At 41.2% G+C, this 21,598-nt stretch overlaps 1 protein-coding gene across 1 annotated transcript in view; it reads right to left on the minus strand.

Annotated features, from left to right (window-relative positions):
* Positions 1-21,598, minus strand: part of PARG (poly(ADP-ribose) glycohydrolase) — a 57,563-nt gene that overhangs the window by 33,820 nt on the left and 2,145 nt on the right. Inside the window, exons 3-7 of the mRNA XM_034434761.3 lie at positions 20,197-21,168; positions 19,483-19,648; positions 17,989-18,111; positions 16,225-16,308; positions 12,998-13,072 (exon numbers count right to left, since the gene is read on the minus strand). Of these exons, the coding sequence (XP_034290652.2) occupies positions 12,998-13,072; positions 16,225-16,308; positions 17,989-18,111; positions 19,483-19,648; positions 20,197-21,168 (1,420 nt within the window). The remainder of the gene's footprint in view (positions 1-12,997; positions 13,073-16,224; positions 16,309-17,988; positions 18,112-19,482; positions 19,649-20,196; positions 21,169-21,598) is intronic.

Consider the following 21,598-nt stretch of genomic DNA (forward strand, 5'->3'; position numbering starts at 1 on the left):
AAAGGTTAGGGAGTGCTGTCGTCCACACATAAGCCCTGGTGCGTCATAACGCAACTTTTGAGCAACTAACTTGACACAAAGCAAATGGCAGGTGCGGGTCGATCTTTCTTTCTTAAAAGATGACAGAAAACTGACAAGCCCATTTTTTTAAACTCTCATGTTTAAAATAAATGTTATGACTCAGGAAAGGTTCCTTGTTTACACAATGTTGTTTGCCTCTCACAATTTGGGTGAATTTGATCAAGCTTAACTAAACAAAGAAGCTCCTGAGCGTTTAGCCCAGTTTCACCCTTAAGTCACTGGTGAGGCTAAAGCGATGTTGGGGAGCAGGATGGAGAATACCCCACCTTCCCACCCAATGTCCACACCCCAACCAACCCCTCTGCTCAAAACCTAGCAGGGCTAGGACAAGCAAAACCCTAGGAAGGCCACACCTGGAATACTGCAACCAATTTTGGATGCTGAGACTTTGGAAAATTTTCAGAAAAGAACTACTAAGATGATCAAAGAATGGAACGGAACGGAACAGAACAGAATTCTTTATTGGCCAAGTGTGATTGGACCCACAAGGAATTTGTCTTTGGTGTATATGCTCTCAGTGTACATAAAAGAAAAGATATGTCCTTCAAGAATCATAAGGTACAACACTTAATGATAGTCATAGGCTACAAATAAGCAATCAAATCATACTAGGAAACAATCAATATAAATCCTAAGGATACCAGCAACAAAATTGCAGTCATGCAGTCATAAGTGGGAGGAGATGGGTGATAGGAACGATGACAAGATGAATAGTAGTGCAGACTTAGTAAATCATTGGACGGTGTTGAGGGAATTATTTGTTTAGCAGAGTGATGGCGTTTGGGAAAAAACTGTTCTTGTGCCTAGTTGTTCTGGTGTGCCGTGCTCTATAGAGTCGTTTTGAGGGTAGGAGTTGAAACAGTTTATGTCCAGGATGCGAGGGGTCTGTAAATATTTTCACAGCCCTCTTTTTGACTCTTTTTGCAGTATACAGGCCCTCAATGGAAGGCAGGCTGGCAGCCATTGTTTTTTTCTGCAGTTCTAGTTATCCTCTGAAGTCTGTGTCTGTCTTGTTGGGTTGCAGAACCAAACCAGACAGTGATTGAGGTCTGGAGACTAAACCATATGAAGAATAGCTGCAGGTTTTGGGTCTGACTAGTCTAGAGAAAAGAAGAATTAGGGGTGACATGATAGCAGTCTTCCATTATTTGAGAGGCTGCCACAAAGAAGAGGAGGTCAAATTATTCTCCAAAGCACCCGAGGGCAGGATAAGAAATAATGGTTGGGGACTTCCGGTTTCCTTGTCTTCGGCGACGGCGGCGCTCTTTGAAGCTCCGCCAGCCCCGCCGCCTGTAGAGCCGCTTCGCGATCGAGAAGCGGCTCGAAAACTTCAAAATCCTGAGGATTATTGGAGGAGAGATAGCAGGGCACAGGTCGAGCCCCTGTAACCCCCCAGGGAATCGTTTCTGGGGAGGAAACAGGCGCGGCTCCCTTCCAACCTGCTGAGACTCCGGGCGGCGTGGGACGATTCTGCCTCTGCAGAACAAGCCGGCTGCAGGAAACTTAAAGCGAAAGAACCAGCTTTAATAAACAGCGAAACTACCTGAATCCTGAAATTTGGAAACGCAAGTATTAGCACTTTGTTGACTTTTCAATCTGAGAAAATGCGAGTGAGTGAAAGTGCTTTGAAAAAACATGGCGCCTAGCTTCAGAGTTAACGAGCCAGCGAGTGTGGATTGGTGAAGTTACTTTGTTTTGCTACAAAGTTTCCAAGTTGCTACTAAGCTGCCTTGCTTGTTACAAGAGAAATAACTCGGAAATTTTTTCCCTTTTCAATATTGGACTTTGCTTTATTTTAACCCTTGTTTGATCAAATCTGGGGGACTTTTTTAGAAGTCTTTGTGCAGGAGGGAAAGGAAAAGGAACCTCCCTCTTTAGAAAAACTAGATCACGAGCCAGGATGGCTTCAAAGAAGCAGGAAGGGAAGGCATTAGGGGGGGGATCCCCCACACACAAACAGCAAACGCAACTTCCCCCTGCTCAACAGTTACAAACTCAGAAAAAAGAATTTGATGTGGCAGATTTAAAAGAATTTATTTCTAAAACTTTGGATGATAAATTTCAAGAATCACAACAGGAACTTCAAAAATCACATCAGGAATTTTTGCAGGAAATTAATGAAATTAAAGACATGGTGAAACAGAATCAAATTATGGTGACCAAAAAAATATCAGAAGTGGCGTCTGGCCTGGCAGATTTTATTGGGAAAGTTGATTTTAAAGTTGAAGAATTTAAATCAGAAGTTAATGTTAGGATGAAAGACAATGATTATAAAATTGATGAAGTTGACAATAAAATGCAGAGAATTGAAGATGAGATTGTTATGATACAATTCCGGGCGATGGAATTTGCCATACGGCTTCGGGGAATTCGAGAGGAGGAAAGACAGGACTTGAGACAAGTTTGCTCTGAAGCCCTGGCTAAGATTCTACAAGTTAATCCTGATTTGGTATTTCATAAAATAGATAAAATTTACAGAGTGAACTCTTGGGTGGCCAGGCAAAGACAACTACCCAGAGATGTGGTCATATACTTTACTGAGAGAGAAATTAGAAATGATATCCTGCAAAAATCTTTCCACACCTCTATACAAGTGGGGGGCTCACGGCTTGTAATTTTTAAAGAGTTACCTCCTAAAATGCTGAAAGCTAGAAAAGAATTTGGTTTTCTTGTTAAGGAATTGAAAAATTTACAGATACCCTTCCGGTGGGATGCACCAGCTGGGGTAATTTTCAGATATAAGGGAGAAGGATATCGGTTGAATACCGTGGAGAAGGCGCAACACTTTTACAGTACTATTCTTATGGAAAGAATACCATCTCCACGTACATCTACAGTTCTGGAGATTAAGGAGAGTGAAGAGAGGCAATTGAAAGAACAGTCTAAGCAGGAATTAGAAAACGTGCAAGGTGCAGAAGGAGGTATTCTGAGCGAGCCATCGCTGGATTCTTCTCCAATTTTGGATTTGATTCAGTTGACTGAAGTTAAAGATCAACGTATAACTAGAGCTCAATCCAAGCTACTTAAACAGAAGCAACAACAACAACAGGAAAGACAAGACAAGAAGGCAGTTAAGAGCACTGCACAAGAGATTGGCGCTATGGGAGGAGCGAGATCGAAGCTTGTGGATGAACTTCAAGCATATTGCTCCGCGCTCCATGAAGAGGTTAATGACCTTTAAGTGTTTATCTTGGAATGTCAATGGGTTGAATTCAGCACAGAAAAGGAAAAAATTATTTACATATTTGAAACAATTTAATAATGATATAATATGTTTACAAGAAACGCACATTACAACTCAAGATCAAAAATATTTGATAAACTCAAAACTAGGAGCACATTATATATCTTCAACTTCGCAGAAAAAGAATGGTGTGGTTATTTATGTAAATAAAAAATTAACAGCAAAAGTTATAGAAGTAGATCAAGATGGTAGATTTGTAGCAATTGAATTGTTTACAGCAAATGGACAAATTCTTTTGATTGGAATTTATGCTCCCAACCAACAACAGGATTATTTTTACAAGATGTTACATACTAAAATATTGCAATGGGACTATAGATCTATTTTAATTATGGGAGATTGGAATGGAGTAATTGATTCTAAATTAGATAAAAAGAGCTTGGCAAAGTCTAGAATTAGATTACCACAGACCTTTTTTGATATGAAAGAAGATATGGAACTAAAAGATGTTTGGAGAATACATAACCCAAATGAATTGGATTACACTTTTTTTTCTGATAGACATAGATCTTTTTCTAGGATTGATTTTATCTTGTTGTCAAATGATCTACTTGTTAAGACAAAAAGAACAAAGATTTTTCCAAGAATTTTGACTGATCATAGTCCTGTATGGATAGAAATCGAGATGGATAAGGTTGAGAGACGTTCTTGGAGATTAAATGAGAACCTGTTTAGATATGAAAAAAATATAATAGAACTTAAAAAGCATTTGAAAGAATTTTTTGAAATAAATTTGAATAAAGGTACCCCAGTTGAAATTGTTTGGGATGCAAGTAAAGCTTATATGAGAGGGGTACTTATCTACATGAATTCTAAACATAGACTGTTCCGACAAAAGAAAAGATCTGAGTTGGAAATGGAAATAAAGAATAAAGAACAGTTACTTATTAAAAACCCAACAGATGAAAGAATACGAAGTGCTATAAAACTTTTGAAAGATCAATTCCAAATGCTTATGGCGGAACAAGTTGCAACAAGTTTACAATATGCGAAGCATAATACATTTTGCAATGCTAATAAACCGGGCAGATGGTTGGCTTACACATTGAGGAAAAAACAAAGTATACGGACTATTGATAGTATTGATATTGGAGGGAAAGAAATCTTTCAACAAAAACTAATTAAAGAAGCTTTTGTGGATTATTACACTAAACTATATGCCAAAGATGAGGTGCAGAATGGACTTATAGAAAAATATTTAAAGGACAAGAGAGTTACAAAAATTACTGATCAACAAAAGGAAAGAATGAATTATCCTATAACAGAGGAGGAGATAACAGCAGCAATTAAACAGCTAAAAACAGCCAAAGCTCCTGGCACGGATGGTTTGACTGCAGTGTACTATAAAACTTTACAAGCTGAAATGGTGGGACAACTTAGAGATTTATTTTGCAATATTCAACAAGGGGGTAAAATACCCCCATCCTGGACAACTGCTTATATATCTTTGATACCAAAAGAACAAGTTGGTCCTAAAAAACCAGAGAACTACAGACCAATATCTCTTTTGAATACAGACTATAAAATTTACGCGAAGGTATTAGCCAACAGGTTGATGCCAGTAATCCAAAAGGTGATTCATGAGGACCAAGCGGGATTTATTGAGGGTAGATACATGAAGGACAATGTAAGGCAAGTAATAGACTTATTGGAATATCTTGATAAGAATAAACAGATTTCTGCAGTGCTGGTCTTTTTGGATGCGGAGAAGGCCTTTGATAGAGTGGATTGGAATTTTCTACTAAAGACTTTAAAAAAGATGGGCTTTGGGGACCAGTTTACACAGGCAATTTCAGCAATTTATCAAGAGCAAAAAGCACAGATTATTATTAATGGAAGTTTGACGACAGAGTTTAAAATTGAAAAAGGAACAAGACAGGGATGTCCGTTGTCCCCACTTTTATTTATTTTAACATTGGAAGTCTTGCTAAATACAATACGGGACTCAAAAATTTTGAAAGGCATAATGATAAGGCAAGAGGATTATAGAGTAAAGGCATTTGCAGATGATCTGGTGGTTACCCTATCACAACCAATGGAATCAATAATCTTGATGAACGACATTATACAAGACTATGGTAGAGTTTCAGGTTTCAGAGTGAACTCAAAAAAGACTAAAATGATAGTCAAAAATATGACACAAGATCGTAAATATGAGTTTGAAAGGAGGGCAGGTTTTGAAATTGTACCTAAGGTAAAATATCTTGGAGTTCAGGTTGCAGAATCAAACATGAAATTGTTTCAAAATAACTATGAGGTGTTGTGGCGAGAGGCTCAGAAAGACATGGAGACTTGGAAAAAGCTGCAACTGTCTTTACTTGGAAGAATAGCAGCAGTTAAGATGAACATTTTGCCAAGATTTCTGTTTTTGTTTCAAATGATTCCGGTGCTTAAAAGTGATAAACAACTGAAAGTTTGGCAAACTGGACTTAATAAGTTTGTCTGGAACGAGAAAAAGCCGAGAGTGAAATTGAAAATTATGCAAGATGTTCCAGAAAGAGGAGGCCTTAAACTTCCAAACCTACAGTTATATTATGATGCAGCAGCTTTAACTTTAACAAGTGATTGGTTTGGAAGTAAAAAGGCTGGAATATTGAATGCAGAAAGTTTTGATCTTGAATTTGGATGGCATGCTTACCTATTTTATGATGACAAAGTCGATAAAGTATTTAAAAGTCATATACTTAGAGACTCTTTGATGAGAGTTTGGAAGAAGCACCGACTCAAATGGGATTATAAAATACCGCTATGGCTGGATCTTGGTCATACCTTGTGGAATACAAATATAATGTCACTCGGGGGGTTTTTATACAAAGAGGTTCTTTTTACAGATGCGGGCAGATGGCAGTTGAAGACATTGCAGACACTGTTGGACGAAGGGATTAATTTAACCTGGTTACAATATAATCAATTACAACTGAGATGGAAAGAGGACCAAAAAACTGGTATTATGTTGCATGAGGAAGAATTGGTTAGACATATAAGAGAGAAAGGTCCAATGCATATTAAAAGGCTTTACAATGTTTTGCTAGAAAGGGATTCAGAAACGGAATTAGTTAAAGATTGTATGATTAAGTGGGCACAAAATTTTGAAGAACCAGTGATGTTGGAAACATGGGAAAAAATTTGGGTTCAGAATGTTAAATTTACACAGTCGCAGAATTTGAGGGAAAATTTCTATAAAATGTTTTATAGATGGCATCTAGATCCTAAAAAGTTGTCATGTATGTACCCTAATGTTCAGCCAAAATGTTGGAGATGTGAATGTTTGGATGCTACGTATTATCATGTTTGGTGGACCTGTAGGAAAGTTAAGGTTTTTTGGATAAAAATATGGTGGGTCATGCAGAATGTTTTGAAGAAAAAAATTCAATTTTCTCCACAATTGTTTTTATTGGGCATAGTTAAGGGTTTTACACGGGATGAAACAAAATTAATATTGTATATGATAACAGCAGCAAGATTGTTGATAGGTAAATATTGGAAGAATGAAGCTTTGCCTACTATCGAGGAATGGACTTTGAAGATGGCCAGTTTTGCAGAGATGGCGAAGATTTCAGCATATTTAAAAGATTGTTCACAAGAGACTTATGAATGGGAATGGAAAAGGTGGATAGAATATGTTCAGAACAAATACCAAATTAGAAAGTATCAAATAGCTTTTATTTGAAAACAATGTATTAGAAATATTTTAATATAAAGAGACAAAGAGGGAAAATTATGTAGGGGGAGGGATGGGTTCAGGTATATATATCAGTGTTATTAGTTATGAGTACATAATAGGGAAGTCTGGGGGGGGGAGGGTTAGGGAGGGTTAGGGAGGACGGGAAGTTTGGGGAGGGAGGTGGGGGGGTGAAAAAAAGGGGTGAAAATGTAATTGTAAAACTTTTGCAATAAAAAAAAAAAAAAAAAAAGAAATAATGGTTGGAAACTAATCAAAGAGAGAAGCAACCTGGAATTGAGGAGAAACTTTGTAACAATGAGGACAATTAACCGGTGGAACAGAAGTTGCCTCCAGAAGTCGTGGGTGCTCCATCCCTCGATGTTTTTAAGAGAAGACTGGACAGCCACTTGTCTGTGATGGTTCTCCTGCTTGAGCAGGGGGTTGGACTAGAAGACCTCCAAGGTCCCCTTCCAGCTCTAAGCTATCCTATTCTAAGGCTGCATTTACTTCAATAATAATGAATAATTTAATCCTTGGCACACCCTTCCCTCTTTTGGCTATGCTGGAAGTTAAAATCCAGCAGCCACGTGAAGAGAGCTTCCCAAAGTCTGGGAGGGGGAAGGGCAGGTGGGCGTAGAAGACTCGAGGAGCACTACAGCATTGGGGGGGGGGTGGGGGGGGGAGAGGAAGGTTGCCTGTATATATTACCAGTTTCGGGGGATGAATGTTCATGCCAAAATGGCTTCGTGGTATTCTATATTCCTCCTTCAAAACTCCCAGAGCAAGCGGAAGGTGAAGTAAAACCAGCAAATGGTAAAGTGAGGCTGGGCAGTCTTTAAATCTAATCCTGAAAAGATCTGAAACGAATTCCTTTTAGCAAAGGGCAGCTCATCCTCGCTCAACAGCAGTAAACTGGAACGAAAAATCTGTTGCTAAGCAACCTGGTCCTAAAGCGTGATGTCGTATGCCTGGGTCCCTGTCTCGCTTGCCCCGTTAAGCGAATCACCCTGGTTTATTACGTGACTATTTCATGACGATGACTTCTGACGTCCTGCTGGGGTCCCCACTGACGTTGCTTGTCAGAAGCCGGCTGGGAAGATTGCAAATCCCAATCACGGGATCCCAATTAAGGACCTCGTGATGTCGCACTGGCTGCGGCTACGAGGACCGAGCTCTAAGTAACGCTGGTTCAGTGATCTGTAACTTTGAAGGTTTGTTAAGCGAGGACTAGCTATAAACTCTTTCCACTCTCTCTTTTTTTTTTTGAGTTACAACATAAAATAAATCCACCAGGATAATATATACCGAAAGACCTTCACTATCTTAAAATAAATTTTGATTAGAAAAACACAAACAGAGCGAATGAAGTTGTCTTTGAGTGAAGCACCGAAAGAGTTATTATATTGGAATATACAGAGGAGAGCCTCGTTAGAAGACAGTGAAATGGAACATTTGACATTTATCAGACTCATAAACTGACACTTGGAAAAGAAAGAAGACGGCAGCTTAGATGCGAGCAGTTAATTTGGCGCTCTCTAATTTTTCTTTCCAGAAGGTAAAATATTTCTCCTGCCAATCCAGGATGACAACGAGCTCTCGGGTGTACTGCTCTTGACATGTGAGGCTGCCTGTTAATGACTTCCATAATTTTAAATAAACTTCAACCGTTTAAAAGACTGAGCAATACCAAGTTGCTCTCTTCATTAAGTGATGTGAAAGTGTCGGTTTTGCTGTTTTCAAAACAGCGTTGAGGAACTCGTTCCGAGTTCCCTGTTTAATTTCCATCTTTCCCCCAAGACACACGTTCGGCACCCTCCGTAAGCCGTGCCTCAAAACGCCCGTCTTTGGGGCTCATGACAGATGTTTCCAAAAGCCAAGCAGTCGTGCAACAGGGAAGCTTCTTCCTCCCCTCCAAGTTTCTTCCCTAAATTGACAGCTTGGGAAACTGTAAAGATGCCACAAGATGGTTAAAATGTGAAGACTACACTAGATTTTCTTTTTAAATACAGGTTAGTCTTCAACTTATGACCGCAATTGAGCCCAAAATTTCTGTTGCTAAGCGAGACTGTTGTTGAGTGAGTTTTGCCCCATTTTACCACCTTTCTTGCCGCAGTTGTTAAATTAGTCACACGGCTGTTAAGGGAGTCCGGCTTCCCCATTGACTTTGCCTGTCAGAAGGTCGCAAAAGGGGATCACGTGACCCCCGAGGCACTGCGACCGTCATAAATAGGAGTCATTGTCAAGGGTGTGACAATTTTGATCACGTGACCATGGAGATGCTGCAACGGTCGTAAGTGTGAAAAACGGCCATAAGTCACTTGTTTCAATACTGGGGTAACTTTGAACAGTCACTAAACAAACTATTTTAAGTCGAGGACCACCTGCATATTGCAATGACTAAATTAGTCACTGCAATATATATTTTGTAATATATTCCTAAGAATTATGTTCTTACTGAGACTATAAAGACAGTTGTCCTTCATTGCCAGGAGATACGTTGACCCACCTGGAGGGCACAGGTTCCTTCCCACCTTCCAGAGTGGGGAAATGGGACACAAAGGTCTCCTTCCAGAACTTCTACGTTCTCTTTTCTGGTAGACTCTCTGGGAGGGTAACAGACGAGGAATGTTGTGGAGGAGAGGCTGATGTGCTTCCGACCGAGTCTGCTCAATGGGCCGTTTGGTCTCCAAATGACCATTTCTGGCAGAGGAGCCGGCCTATTTTCCCCATTAAGCCCTCCCCTTGTTCCCAGCTGTGCGGCCAAGGCAGGCCATGCATGGTCTCCTCATCCCTTCTTGGCGCTGCCAGGAAACGTCCTTATCAACCGGAGGCCTTACATCATGGACAAAGCATTGGCCGAAGGAGACTCCAAAAAAGGATGACAAACGCAAGAAAATTCCGAGGGAGGGTAGCCTTCTCGGTCTGGTCTACAACCAGCTCAGCAGAGACTAAAACCCAGGAAAAGCTCCCTTAGGCCCACCACCTGTCCTTTGCTCTGGATCAGTTATGGAAAGATGATTCTGGCCCACCATTAACTGATGCTTCCCATTAAGGACGCGGCCCCTACCCACAAGGATGAAATAGCTGCCCTTCTGGACTTGGTGCCTGAGGTGAGGGGGAAATGAAACCGGGACTTCGGGTTCTGCTGATTGGATTGGTTTGTTGTTAGAGAAACGGACGGTATATATTATTATGTAAAAACAAAAAGTTGAGGTTCTGTGCTATTATCTTATTCTACTGCACTAAAAAGAGAGGGAAGCCAATGCTTTTCTTTCTTTTTTTTCTCCCTACACTTTTTCCTTTTCTCTTTTTTCCCCCCTTCCCTTCCCGTTATTTTCATTTTTCTTTGTATTTTGTATTTTGATAAACTAATAAACCTTTTTGATACAGGAAACAATATTTGAACTTGCATTTCAACCATACCGTCAGTTTAGAGTTACCCCGTGATAAAGATAGGCTAATTGGTAAAGCTAGTTTATTAATACATTTAGTAACGCATTTAATGAATGAATAAATCAACGTAACCTTTCGCAGGCAGCCCTGGGGAAGAAAATTCTCTGAGCAAGACAAGAGCTCCCCCTTCCGTCGGCTTTTTGAAACTTAAGAGAAAACTGAGGGAGCTGCGTCTTATACAAATCATGTTCTCTTTAAATGAAATTCAGGGCATCTTAATCATAACATCTCAAAACAACACACGGGCTTTGTGGCTCAAGACATGGGAGAAGGCGGGTGTGTGTGTGTGTGTGTGTGTGTGTGTGTGGAATCAGAAATGTGGCATCTTTGTACACCTCTAAAAGGCGTAGAGCAGCTAGAAAGGCCTGGAGAAGAGGGAGATTTATTGTGGCTCCTTTTGTCTCTGGAGATTCTCAATCGTCCAGCTCATGGTTGTCCTCCCAAAGGTGCTCTTTTCTTTCTTTTCTTCTTCTTTTTTGGTCATTTTTAAGACAGCAAGAATATCCTGCAGAGAGCAGCCCCTGCTAATTTGTTAACCAATGAAATAACTAAAAGAAAAACTAAACAGCCCAATAGCCTAAGCTCTCTGGCTGCTTTACACTAATGAGGTGAATTCGCAAGGTAAAATAACCAGAACTGTAACTAACAGCAAAAGTAAACCAGCATTGGAATTCAAAACTTGCCTGGAGGTACCAAACTAACTGTGTTGTGAATTTTGGTAGAACAAGCAGTGCATAAAAATCAAGACTCGACATGCAAGAAACATCCATTAATGTGACAGGCAAAAAATAAGCAGTTGCAAGAAAACGGGCCCGGTTTTAATTTATCTCTTTCCTCTTCCGTTTTTACTTCTCAAAAACAGCACCTGTGAGAGGGGCCTTGGAGCCTTAGCGGGTGATCGTCTGAATATGAGCCAGCCGTGTGCAGCCGCCGGCAAAAAAGCGAATACAGTCCTAGGCTGCATAAACAGAGGCACAGAATCAAGGTCACAGGAAGTGTTAGTACCACTTTAAAAACCCCTAGGAGGACCAACACCCGGAACACTGCAACCAATTTTGGTCGCCATACGACAAAAAAAAAGATGTAGAGGCTTTGGAAAAAGTTCAGAGAAGAGCAACTAAGAGGATCAAAGGCCTGGAGACTAAGAATGGCTGCAGGATTTGGGTCTGGCTAGTCTAAACTCCCTGCTCAGACAGGAAACCTCATGCCATTCCAGACAAATGGCTGGAATCCAATCTCCTCTCAAACAGCCGCCAGGGATGGAGCAATCCCAACTTCTGGAGGCCAGCCCTTCCACTCCCTGGCTCACTGTCCTCACCGTCAGGAAATTTCTCCTTAGACCCAGGCTGGTTGTCTCCTTGATTAGTGGCACGCCTGCCTTCACTGATCTGGCCAATTTCATCGCATCAAATCCCCAACCCCCTTTGATTATTTTTTTTTTGAAAGCCAGGTGACAGAAAACATCCACAGTTGGATGTTCTCCCTAAATAGGCTGCTGGAATCAATTCTCTGCTGGTGGCATTTACGTTCTGAGAATAAACCCTTTGCAGGGAAGCCTGGGTCAGGCAATGCAGCCAAACTAGAGAGCAGCGTATGCTCTTCGTTTTCTCCTTAGAGCTGCCTGTGCTTTGTGAGGCTATGGCTGGCTTCTTCCTGAGGGGCCAAGCAGCTCAACCATAAATCCTTAGGGGCCTTGTCAGCGACTGAGACAGAGCCGAGTTGCAGAGTCAAATTAAAGAGCGCCTGGGATCCTTCTCACCTTCTTCTGTCTCTTATTTATGACTGGAATAATCAGGGTCAGACTCTCTGCCCGTTCATCAGAAAGAGTTAAGGGACAATTACATTTAAGAATGAATGATGGCTAATTCCCAGGGGGAGCAAATGCATTTAAAAAAAAAAAAAAAAAAGACCATTGTTAATTGGAAAGAAAAAGAGGTTGCAGGGAGTCCTCCATTTATAATCATTCGTTTAGTGACTGTTCCAAGTTACAAGAGCACTGGAAAAAAAATGGGACGTTGACTGTTTTTCATACTTACGGCCATTGCTGCAACCCCTGGTCAAGTGATCAAAATTCAGACTCGCTTGTATTTATGACGGTCGCAATGGCCCTGGGTCACGGGGTCCCCTTTTGTGACCTTGTGACAAGCCAGGTCAATGGGGGAGCCGGATTCACTTAACCGTTGTCTTACATACTAAACAACTGCAGTCATTCACTTAACGACTGTGGAAAGAAAAGTCATAAAATGGGGCAAAACTCACTTAACAACTGTCTCGCTTAACAACAGAAATCTTGGGCTCAATTGTGGTCATAAGTCAGGGACTACCTATATGGTCACAAAGTACCTAAAATACACACACACACAGAGAAATAAAATTCCTTCTGGTTTTTCTCTGACCTGTGAATTCCACACTAGGCACATTCAGTTAACTACAAGTAGGTATAAAATAGAATTAATGAAAAAATAACCATTCAATTCATATTCAACTATAGAAAGCACTATTATTATTGGGGTTTTTTTTTTTTTTTGCATGTTTCTGGGTCATCTTTTTATTACCTTATCGCAGAATTCAGTAAGGGCCGTGAAGTCCCATTTCTTGGCATAAGTGATATTATACCTGAGGACACCTTCCTACAAAATAAAAATATAGCAAAGCGTTAGCAATGGGAAAAATGTGCTTTGACTCAACTGCACCCTCTGCTGGTCAAATGCTACTTAGCAACAGATGTAATGGCACCACAGATGTCTGCAGAGAAATATATGTATATTCAAAAATTATAGATGAGAGTGAAAATCTCTCTCCACTTCCATTCCCCTCTTTGGGGCTCCCCGAAGGATTGAACAAACGGCCTAAAATTGCCACTTGCGGTACCTCTTTCAGCCAGCTTTCTTCTTTTGGGGTTTTAAGGACAGAAATAGGAACGGAAAACTGGGTGGTCACAACCTTTTGATCGATCGATCGATCGATCTATACCCATCCATCCATCCATCCCCTGCCTTTACTATTTTTACAAATAACTCCAGGCATATCTGGACATATCCAACAGACTTCCCTCCTCCAATTTTTCCCGCAACAACCACCCTGTGAGGCGGGTTGAGAGAAAGGACTGGCCCAAAGTCACCCAGATGCCTTTTATAGGTGAGGTGGGATTTGAACTCAGTGTCGCTTGCTTTTTAGCTCGATGCCTTAACTACTAGACCAAACTGGCTGTGGTGTATGCATGTTGAGATGTTGCAAAAATAAAAAAAATAAAAAATCCAATTCCTGAGCAATCAGTTAGTATTGATTGGCCGTCTCTTAAATTATTGTCATTTTTTTCTTCACCTTGAAGGCTGATTGAATAAAAGGAACTGAATGAACTGTGCACGTGATAAAGAGTATCGACACTCTGATCAACTCACCCAATAACTCACCCATTTCGGCTGCCCAGTTGTGCAATTGCGCCATTCCTCAGCTACCCAAGCCTGCCATGAACCTCTGGGCCATTCTTCATGTTAGGGAATCCAGGCATATTGCCGGACCTTCATCTCACCGTGAAGCATCAGGTCATTCGCCTGAGCTCTTCCGCTTGATCAACCTCTCGAGTCAGACACACGCACACACGCACGCACACACCCCCCCCTCTGAAACAGCAACTCTATCCTATTAAGGCCAGCCAGTTATCTCGACGGATTAGGTGACAGCTTAGAAGAATAAGCCCTGAGATGGCAAGCGTGGGGGATCCATCCCAGTTTTCAGATTCATTGTTATCATCCACCTGCTGGGAATGCAAGCCGAGATGAAGCGGAGGGCTGGGCTTCATTACCCCGGCCGCCACTGTGTGGGTGCGAAAGTCGTGGCTACAAATAATGAAACCTTTGACCACAAGAAATCCAATCTATATTTGAGCAGAGTTACCTTGAGGTAAGGTGGGTGGTCAATAAAATTAATAACAACAACAACAACAACAACACAACCTGGTCTCTAGAAAAGTGTCTTCTAGCTATCAGTCAAGTCTGAGCCCATATAGGAGGAGACAGAGGCTTTTTGCATAGATTAAGTTGCCAAATTATTGTTACAACCAGGGCTGTGAAATTTGTTGAATTTCTGCTCCCTGAGGCCAAAAAGAAAAAAAAAAAATCTGATACCTGAAAGAGGAAACTGAAATATTAACCTCCTCTCCAGCTTCTAAGGAACTTTTCAAACCCAGAAGTCAAAAGGTTTTTTTCCACAGAAGGAAAAAAATAGAACAAGAATTTGAGATGATCCAGAAGGAAATAATACCTCTAAATGGCTTTCCAGTTAAATATAGTTAGGATCTATCAAGAAAATGTGATGAAACTATATGCATAAATACTATACTATTTTAATTCTTTCAAGGGATGTAATCCTTAGACCAGAGCGTAGTTCTGGTAACTAACTACAGCCAGCAATTATTCTTCAGCGTAATGTAAAATCTCTCTCTCTCTCTCTCTCCCTTAACACTGACTTTTAAAAATTATTTTAAAAAAATCACTGGGTTCCACAAAATATTCTTTTAATAAGAAACTGTATTTCCTTACCCAAAATGATGAATTTTAACTATAACCACCCCTATGATGAGTAAGAAGTAAACTGCCACATTTATAACTTGTAAATTCCTGGAAATGCATACAGCAGTTATTTGCTCAGCCAGTAAGCCCCAGTCAATGGTACGGCTTAAGTAAGGAATCAATGCTAAAATTCTGCGGCTTCCTAACTACCATGATTCCTCATTAAAAACCATTCCCAACCTAATTTCATAAATGACTGCTTGCATTCTCATGGCAGAAATCTCCTATATTTTGAAGAATGGGTTGTAAAACCAAATTGCAGCGTTCAGCAAGTCGCAGGCGGGGAGGACCATAAAGCAAATAGAGGCAGTCCTCGTCTTAGGACAATTCACTTAGTGATGCTTCAAAGTTACAACAGTTTATGGTCATGTGATCAAAATTCAGGCATTTGACAACCGGCAGGTATTTATGACGGTTGCAGAATAGCAATGGCAATAGCCCTTAAGACCTATATACCACTTCACAGGGCTTTACCAGCCCTCTCTAAGCGGTTTATAGAGTCAGCCTATGGCCCCAACAATCTAGGTCCTCGTTTTACCCACCTTGGAAAGGATGGAAGTCTGAGTCAACCTTCAGCCTGGTGAGATTCGAACTGATGGCAATGGACAGAGTTTGCCTACAATGCTAGATGAGACAGCAATAGAGTAGAAGCTATATCACTGCTTCACAGGGCTTTCCAGGCCTCTCTAAGCAGTTGACAGAGTCAGCCTCTTGCCCCCAACAATCTGGGTCTTCATTGTACCGACCTCGGAAAAGATGGAAGGCTGAGTCAACCTTGAACTTGGTGAGATTCGAACTCCTGGCTGTGAGGAGTGAGTCAGCTTGTGGTGCTGCCTTCTAACTGCTGAGCCACCGCAGGATGGCTACTTCCCAACAGGCTTCTGACAAGCCAACGGAGGAAGCAGATCGCTGCATGACCGATTCCCTTAACTGCAGTGATTCTCTTAATAGCCATGGCAAAAAAAACCCACAAGAACCCCAACCCCATAAAACCAGCCCCCAATTCCGTGGCCTAGCAATGGAAACTGTGGTCCAAATTTTGGTGGTTAAGTTTATTTATTTATTTATTAAATTTTTATGCCGCCCCCTCTCCCGAAGGACTCGGGGCACTGAACAGCCAAGATTAAAAACATACAATATAAACATTAAAATACATTTAAAACAAAATTGAGGACTGGCTGATTACAGTCTGTATCTGCAAAGTCTTTTACCTTCAAATCTCGGGAACATGTGAATTTCTTGAGGAGCGAAGTCTGTATTAATTCCCATCGGCTCCCAGCAGTCCTATCGCCGTTCTTTATAAAGAACAAATATTTGTATATCATATTAAAACCATTCAGCGTCTTAAGGTTTACTCTCCTATGAGAGCAAAGAAAACTGTGCGTGTAATTTATAAAGCATTAACCAAATTTACAACTGCATTGCTATTCGGGAAGGAAGTATGAAGCATTTACTTAAAATTTAAGAATATTGTACATAGTAATCAACCCTTTCCTCCTCCCCCCCCCCAGTTTGCAGTAGTAATATAATTTAGCATCACGTTTTCTACTAGAAACTTCATTTTATGGCCATCCACACAGACTAAAAAAGGGTTTATAGGACACCGATTTCCCACACGCCTGACATCCTTCACAGCCTTAGAATGAAACCCTTATGAATCCGGACTCCCTCCGGTAAAATCCAATACCAACCTCATCCCAATGAATCATAAACCGGTTTTCAGATCAACTCTCGCAATAAAAGAGAACATAAGGTGAGCAAGTCCTGCAAACATGCGACAGATACAGCATGGGGAAAATATTTTAAGTCACGTGGCCCTCAATTCTTTGGAAAGAAATAAAAAGAATCCCTTTAAATAAGAAAGCTTTGAATGTCAGTCCAACTGATCTGAGGGGTGGGCAGGAACCAAGGCCATGAGCACAGAAGACGATCCCTGAGGCAAACAGGTTCTCAAATCACTTTTTGGCTTAAAAGTCTCTGGACTCTAAAACACAGGCAGTCCTCGACTTACAACAGTTCATGTAGTGACCGCTCAAAGTTACAACGGCACTGAAAAAAGTGACCTGTGACCACTTTTCACGCTTATAACCACTGCAGCAGCCTCACCGTCACCTGATCAGAACTCAGGGGCTTGCCAACCGATTCGTATTTATGACGGTTGTGGTGTCCCGGGGGGGGGGGGGGTGTCACGTGATCCCCTTTTGTGACCTTCTGACAAAGTCAGTAGAGAAGCCAGATTCATTTAACAACCGCGGTACTAACTTAATAACCGCAATGATTCACTTAACAACTCTGGCAAGAGTCATAAACTGGGGCAAAATTCACTTAACAAATGTCTCGCTTAGCAACAGAAATTTTGGGCTCAACCGTGGTGGTAAGTCGAGGACTACCTCTAAACGTAACCAGCACAAAGTGGTGCTAACTGCTTAGACTTCCTAAGCCCATTGATAACTTGGCAGCTGCTTTTCAAGAATTGGACAGTTCCATCTTGTTTGGTACTCAACGCGCACAATCTAGAAGTTGTCGTTGTCAGCTGCCCTGCGACTCACTACCTGACTCCCTATGTGGAAAATCCGTTTGGTACTCAACATTGTTGGTACTCATCACACCTCCTGGAACCAGTTAACGCTGAGTACCGAGGTACCCCAGTAGTCCCACTTACCTAATAAAACTATCATTTTCTAATGCTGAACTTTACTTAAAAAAATTAACATTGTTAATTTTTTGCTTGTGCCTATGGAACAAGCTGGAACCACAGGTTCATACATCATGAAAATATTTGCTTATGGAAATGTTACTGTCAGCAAAAGAGCTGCCACGGATATTAATTTATACAATAAATTGATTATAGACAATGCATCTTGCACATCAGAAACAATTGGCCGACAAAAGTAAGACCAAGATTATAAAAGGCCCTTAGAGCACAGCCAAGAGACACAGAGGATCCTGTTGCTTAAGCGGTAATGTTGCCTCACCTCATCCTCTATAGGATATAAATTCTGTTCTGAGCAAGGCATTTTCACGTGTTTATTGTCCCATGAATCCTTATAATGGGTCGGGAAAGGTTTAGGTACTTCTCCTTCCTTCAGAAGATCTACCTGCAACAGAGAAGACAGGCTGAAGAACAGAAGCAAATCATCTTTAAGCTAAAGATCCGTATTTGCAACACTTCAAGGCTTTTGCAACCACCAAATATACATGTCGGTGTTTCTCAGCCTCAGCAACCCTTAAGGTGTGTGGACTTCAACTCTGAGAATTCCTCTGCTCGTTGAAGCCCAAACATTTTTAAAATTGTTAAAGTTGGGAAACATTTATATACGGAGGCCTTCTCTTGACTTAGGAACCATTCTGTTCCAAAAACATCTCGTTACTTTTTGTACAAATTTGGGTATTTAGCTGTGCACTGTGTTACTTGATGTTTTAGGTACCATTTGCATTTTCAGACTTAAAGCCTGAATATATTTACATAAATATATTTAATATATATTTACAGAGAGTATCTGAAGTTATATCTAACGTTTTACTTCATACAATGCAACCTATGCTCGTTTTACGTCAAATAGATATTACTGGATTTTCTCTCTTTCTCAATGAAGTTGTAGCAAGCTACTGTAATAAAATACGGAAAAAGAACACATCATATTGGCTTAGAAATATTAAGACTTGACTAGCAAATTATGTATTGCACCTCAACACTTCATCTCAAAAAATCTGCTTGTGATGTGTGCAACTGATACAAAACAAGATTTCCTTCCTTCCTTCCTTCCTTCTCCACTCTGAGTCCCATTTGAGCAGACAAAGGGAACTTCTCAGTCCTCCAGGTCATGGTTGCCCCAAAGATAACCTGTTTTCAAGACTTTCTGGTTTATCTTTGAAGACGTTTCGCTTTTCATCCAAGAAGCTTCTTCAGCTATGGCTGGATGATGCAAATGGAAGGATTTATACTCCTTTCAACAGTTCCAAGGCGGCTCCACACCCATTTGCACTACTCAAGTGACCCTGAGGACACAGATAAACCTCCAAGTGGCCTCAAGGACTCTCGAAAAAGGATGCAAATGTCCTGCAAGGAGTACAAATCCTTCCATTCCCCACCATCCAGTCAGAGCTGAAGAAGCTTCTCGGATAAGAAGCTAAACGTCTTCAAAGAAAAAACAGAAAGTCCAGTTGCCTCTTGGAAAAAGGTTATTGTGGGAACAAATGAGAGTTTGGAAATCAGGAAGTGAAGATGAAATCCCCTTACTTGTGTTCTAACACAAGAGCAGCACTAAACCAAACCTGCTTATACCTGCGCTTGTATAAAACATACGATTCACTCCCAATTTTCTCTCTTTCTGAGATCCAGAGTTTGGGGGTGTCAGGATGTATCACTCTAAGTACTTTCTCAACCTACAAAACGTCAAGATGTAATGGAAGAGTGACCAGAGGGTCACTCTGGACGGAAGAGTCACCAGTAAAGGACATGTACATACCCTGATTGTAACCGTATGATTGGCAGATGGTCTCAAATGAGGAAGATGAAGCCCACAGACTGGCATTCTTCGCATCTCTTCAATTGGGGTCCCAAACCACTTTTTGTTAGTTGGGAGTGAGGGAGGGGTATATCTACAATGCTTCCTTCCTGGGCGGTGTTCACTCCTGTCATTGAAAGATTAAAACGTTCATTGTGGAAACAAAAACAATTAGCAATAAACAGGACCCTAATAAAAACTAAAACCAACAAGGATGAAATACAGGAAGTCCATAATTTACAATTTACAACATAATTTACATAATTATTAAATTACTCAATAGCAAAACAGCAGCACTTCTGGTATTAGTGAATCTGGTCCTTAAAAGCAATCCAGTTCAGAAAAGTACAAATGATCCTTCCTTTATTATCATTATGATATTAAGTGCCCACTTCCCAATTGCAACTTCTGGTATTATCGTGTGAGAATTGTGGATCGGCTGTGTTTTATTCCAAATCTGGACCGATGAAATGGAATAATGGAACAATGAAAAAAGCCTTTTAAAAACTCAGAGAGTTTTCCACCATCCCCAAAACCTCTTGTCCTGTCCTATGCCACCCGGTGATTTTGCCACACTGAAGTACCTGCGTCTGTTTTCCATTTTCCTCTGTCACAACTCAAAAGCAGCTCATGGTAATCCCAAATTATGAGACCCGGGGGAGGGGAAACCAATACCTTTTCTCATCCCCTCTATGGACCCGTGGGAAATGGGCGGTAATTTTAGAGTCCTTCCTTCCCCCGTGCTTGGCACTTCTGCCCTCCGATGCCAGGTGAGGCGAGGTTCCCAATACTTCCATGTGCATTTCAGTATCTTTCCAGGGACCGTCCACTCCTTCGGTGTTGAGGCTAAATCGGGGCCCTTCGCTTTTCGGGGGAGCAAACTGTCGCTTTCTGGATTCCGGGTCAGTCTCTGTCCTCTGGAACTGGGTGGAATTGCCTGGTCCTTCCGACACACTGAGATCTCCGTGGTCCTCGAGAAGGGGACTGATTTCTTCATCCGCCTCTGACCCCTGGCAACTGTTTTTGGAATTATCCACATCCATCGGCGATTCAGGCTCACTCTCCTTCTCAAAAGAGGGCGACTCCCCTAAGCACCCCTGATCTCTGTCCCGAAAGCCATAAAGATCGGACGAAGTCGCCAGACAGCCTCCGTCGGAAAGCGGGCTCTCCGGGATCAAGTCTGCCTCGTCCGGCTCAGCTTTAAAACCTACTGGATCCTCAGAGCTGCAATTTTTCAATGGCTGCGGACTCTGTGGAGTTACTTCCCTTGCAGGATCCCAGTCTTTGGAAGCCTGTTTTAGATTTGGCATCTTTGTGGGGCTGCCTATCGAAAGCTTCCTGGCGGGACAGTTTTCCCGGATTTCAGGATCGGTTCGATAAGCCTGAGCACCGGTTTTGTATACATTCGCATTTTTCAAGGGCCCGCTTGCCTGTCTTTGTTTCAGAGCCTCGGCTTCAGATAGCTTATCCCTACAGGTGTCCTCAGCTGGAGGAAAAAAACTCTGCATGGTACTCATTTCTGCGGATAAATTTGAGCAGCCCGGCTGGAAGAGGCCCTCGGCCTCTTTGGCATCATTGTCGAAAACATGATCTTTTTTAACAAAGGCCATTTGGGACTCTGCTTTTATGTTGCTTCTTTTGCTCTGTCTGCAAAAAAAAAAAAAGAAAGAAAGAAAAGAAAAGAAAAGAAAAGAAAGAATATAGAGTTTCACAAAAAACGGAAAGCCATTACACACAATTCCACACCACTGGCCAGGCTGCTAGCAATTGGTATCCCAACATCTGGAGGGTACCCAGTTGCCTATCTTCAAATTAAAATATTAAAAAGCTTTTAGAAAGCTTGATTTGAGCATTACTTTCATTCTAATTTTTCTAGATTAGTTTCTATCCTAATTCCATCATTAGGTCAAAGGACTCTGTACTTCTAAAGTATTTCTATACTTTGCTATATTACAGGAAGTTCTTGACTTACAACAATTTGTTTACTGACCGTTCAAAGTTGCAGCGACACTGAAAAAAGTGACTTATGACTGTTTGTCACCCTTATGACCCCCATGGTTACTTGATTCAAATTCAG

Source organism: Pantherophis guttatus, chromosome 6, assembly GCF_059756535.1.
Source record: "Pantherophis guttatus breed Tessera chromosome 6, ASM5975653v1, whole genome shotgun sequence".
In the NCBI taxonomy this organism is placed as follows: Eukaryota; Metazoa; Chordata; class Lepidosauria; order Squamata; family Colubridae; genus Pantherophis; species Pantherophis guttatus.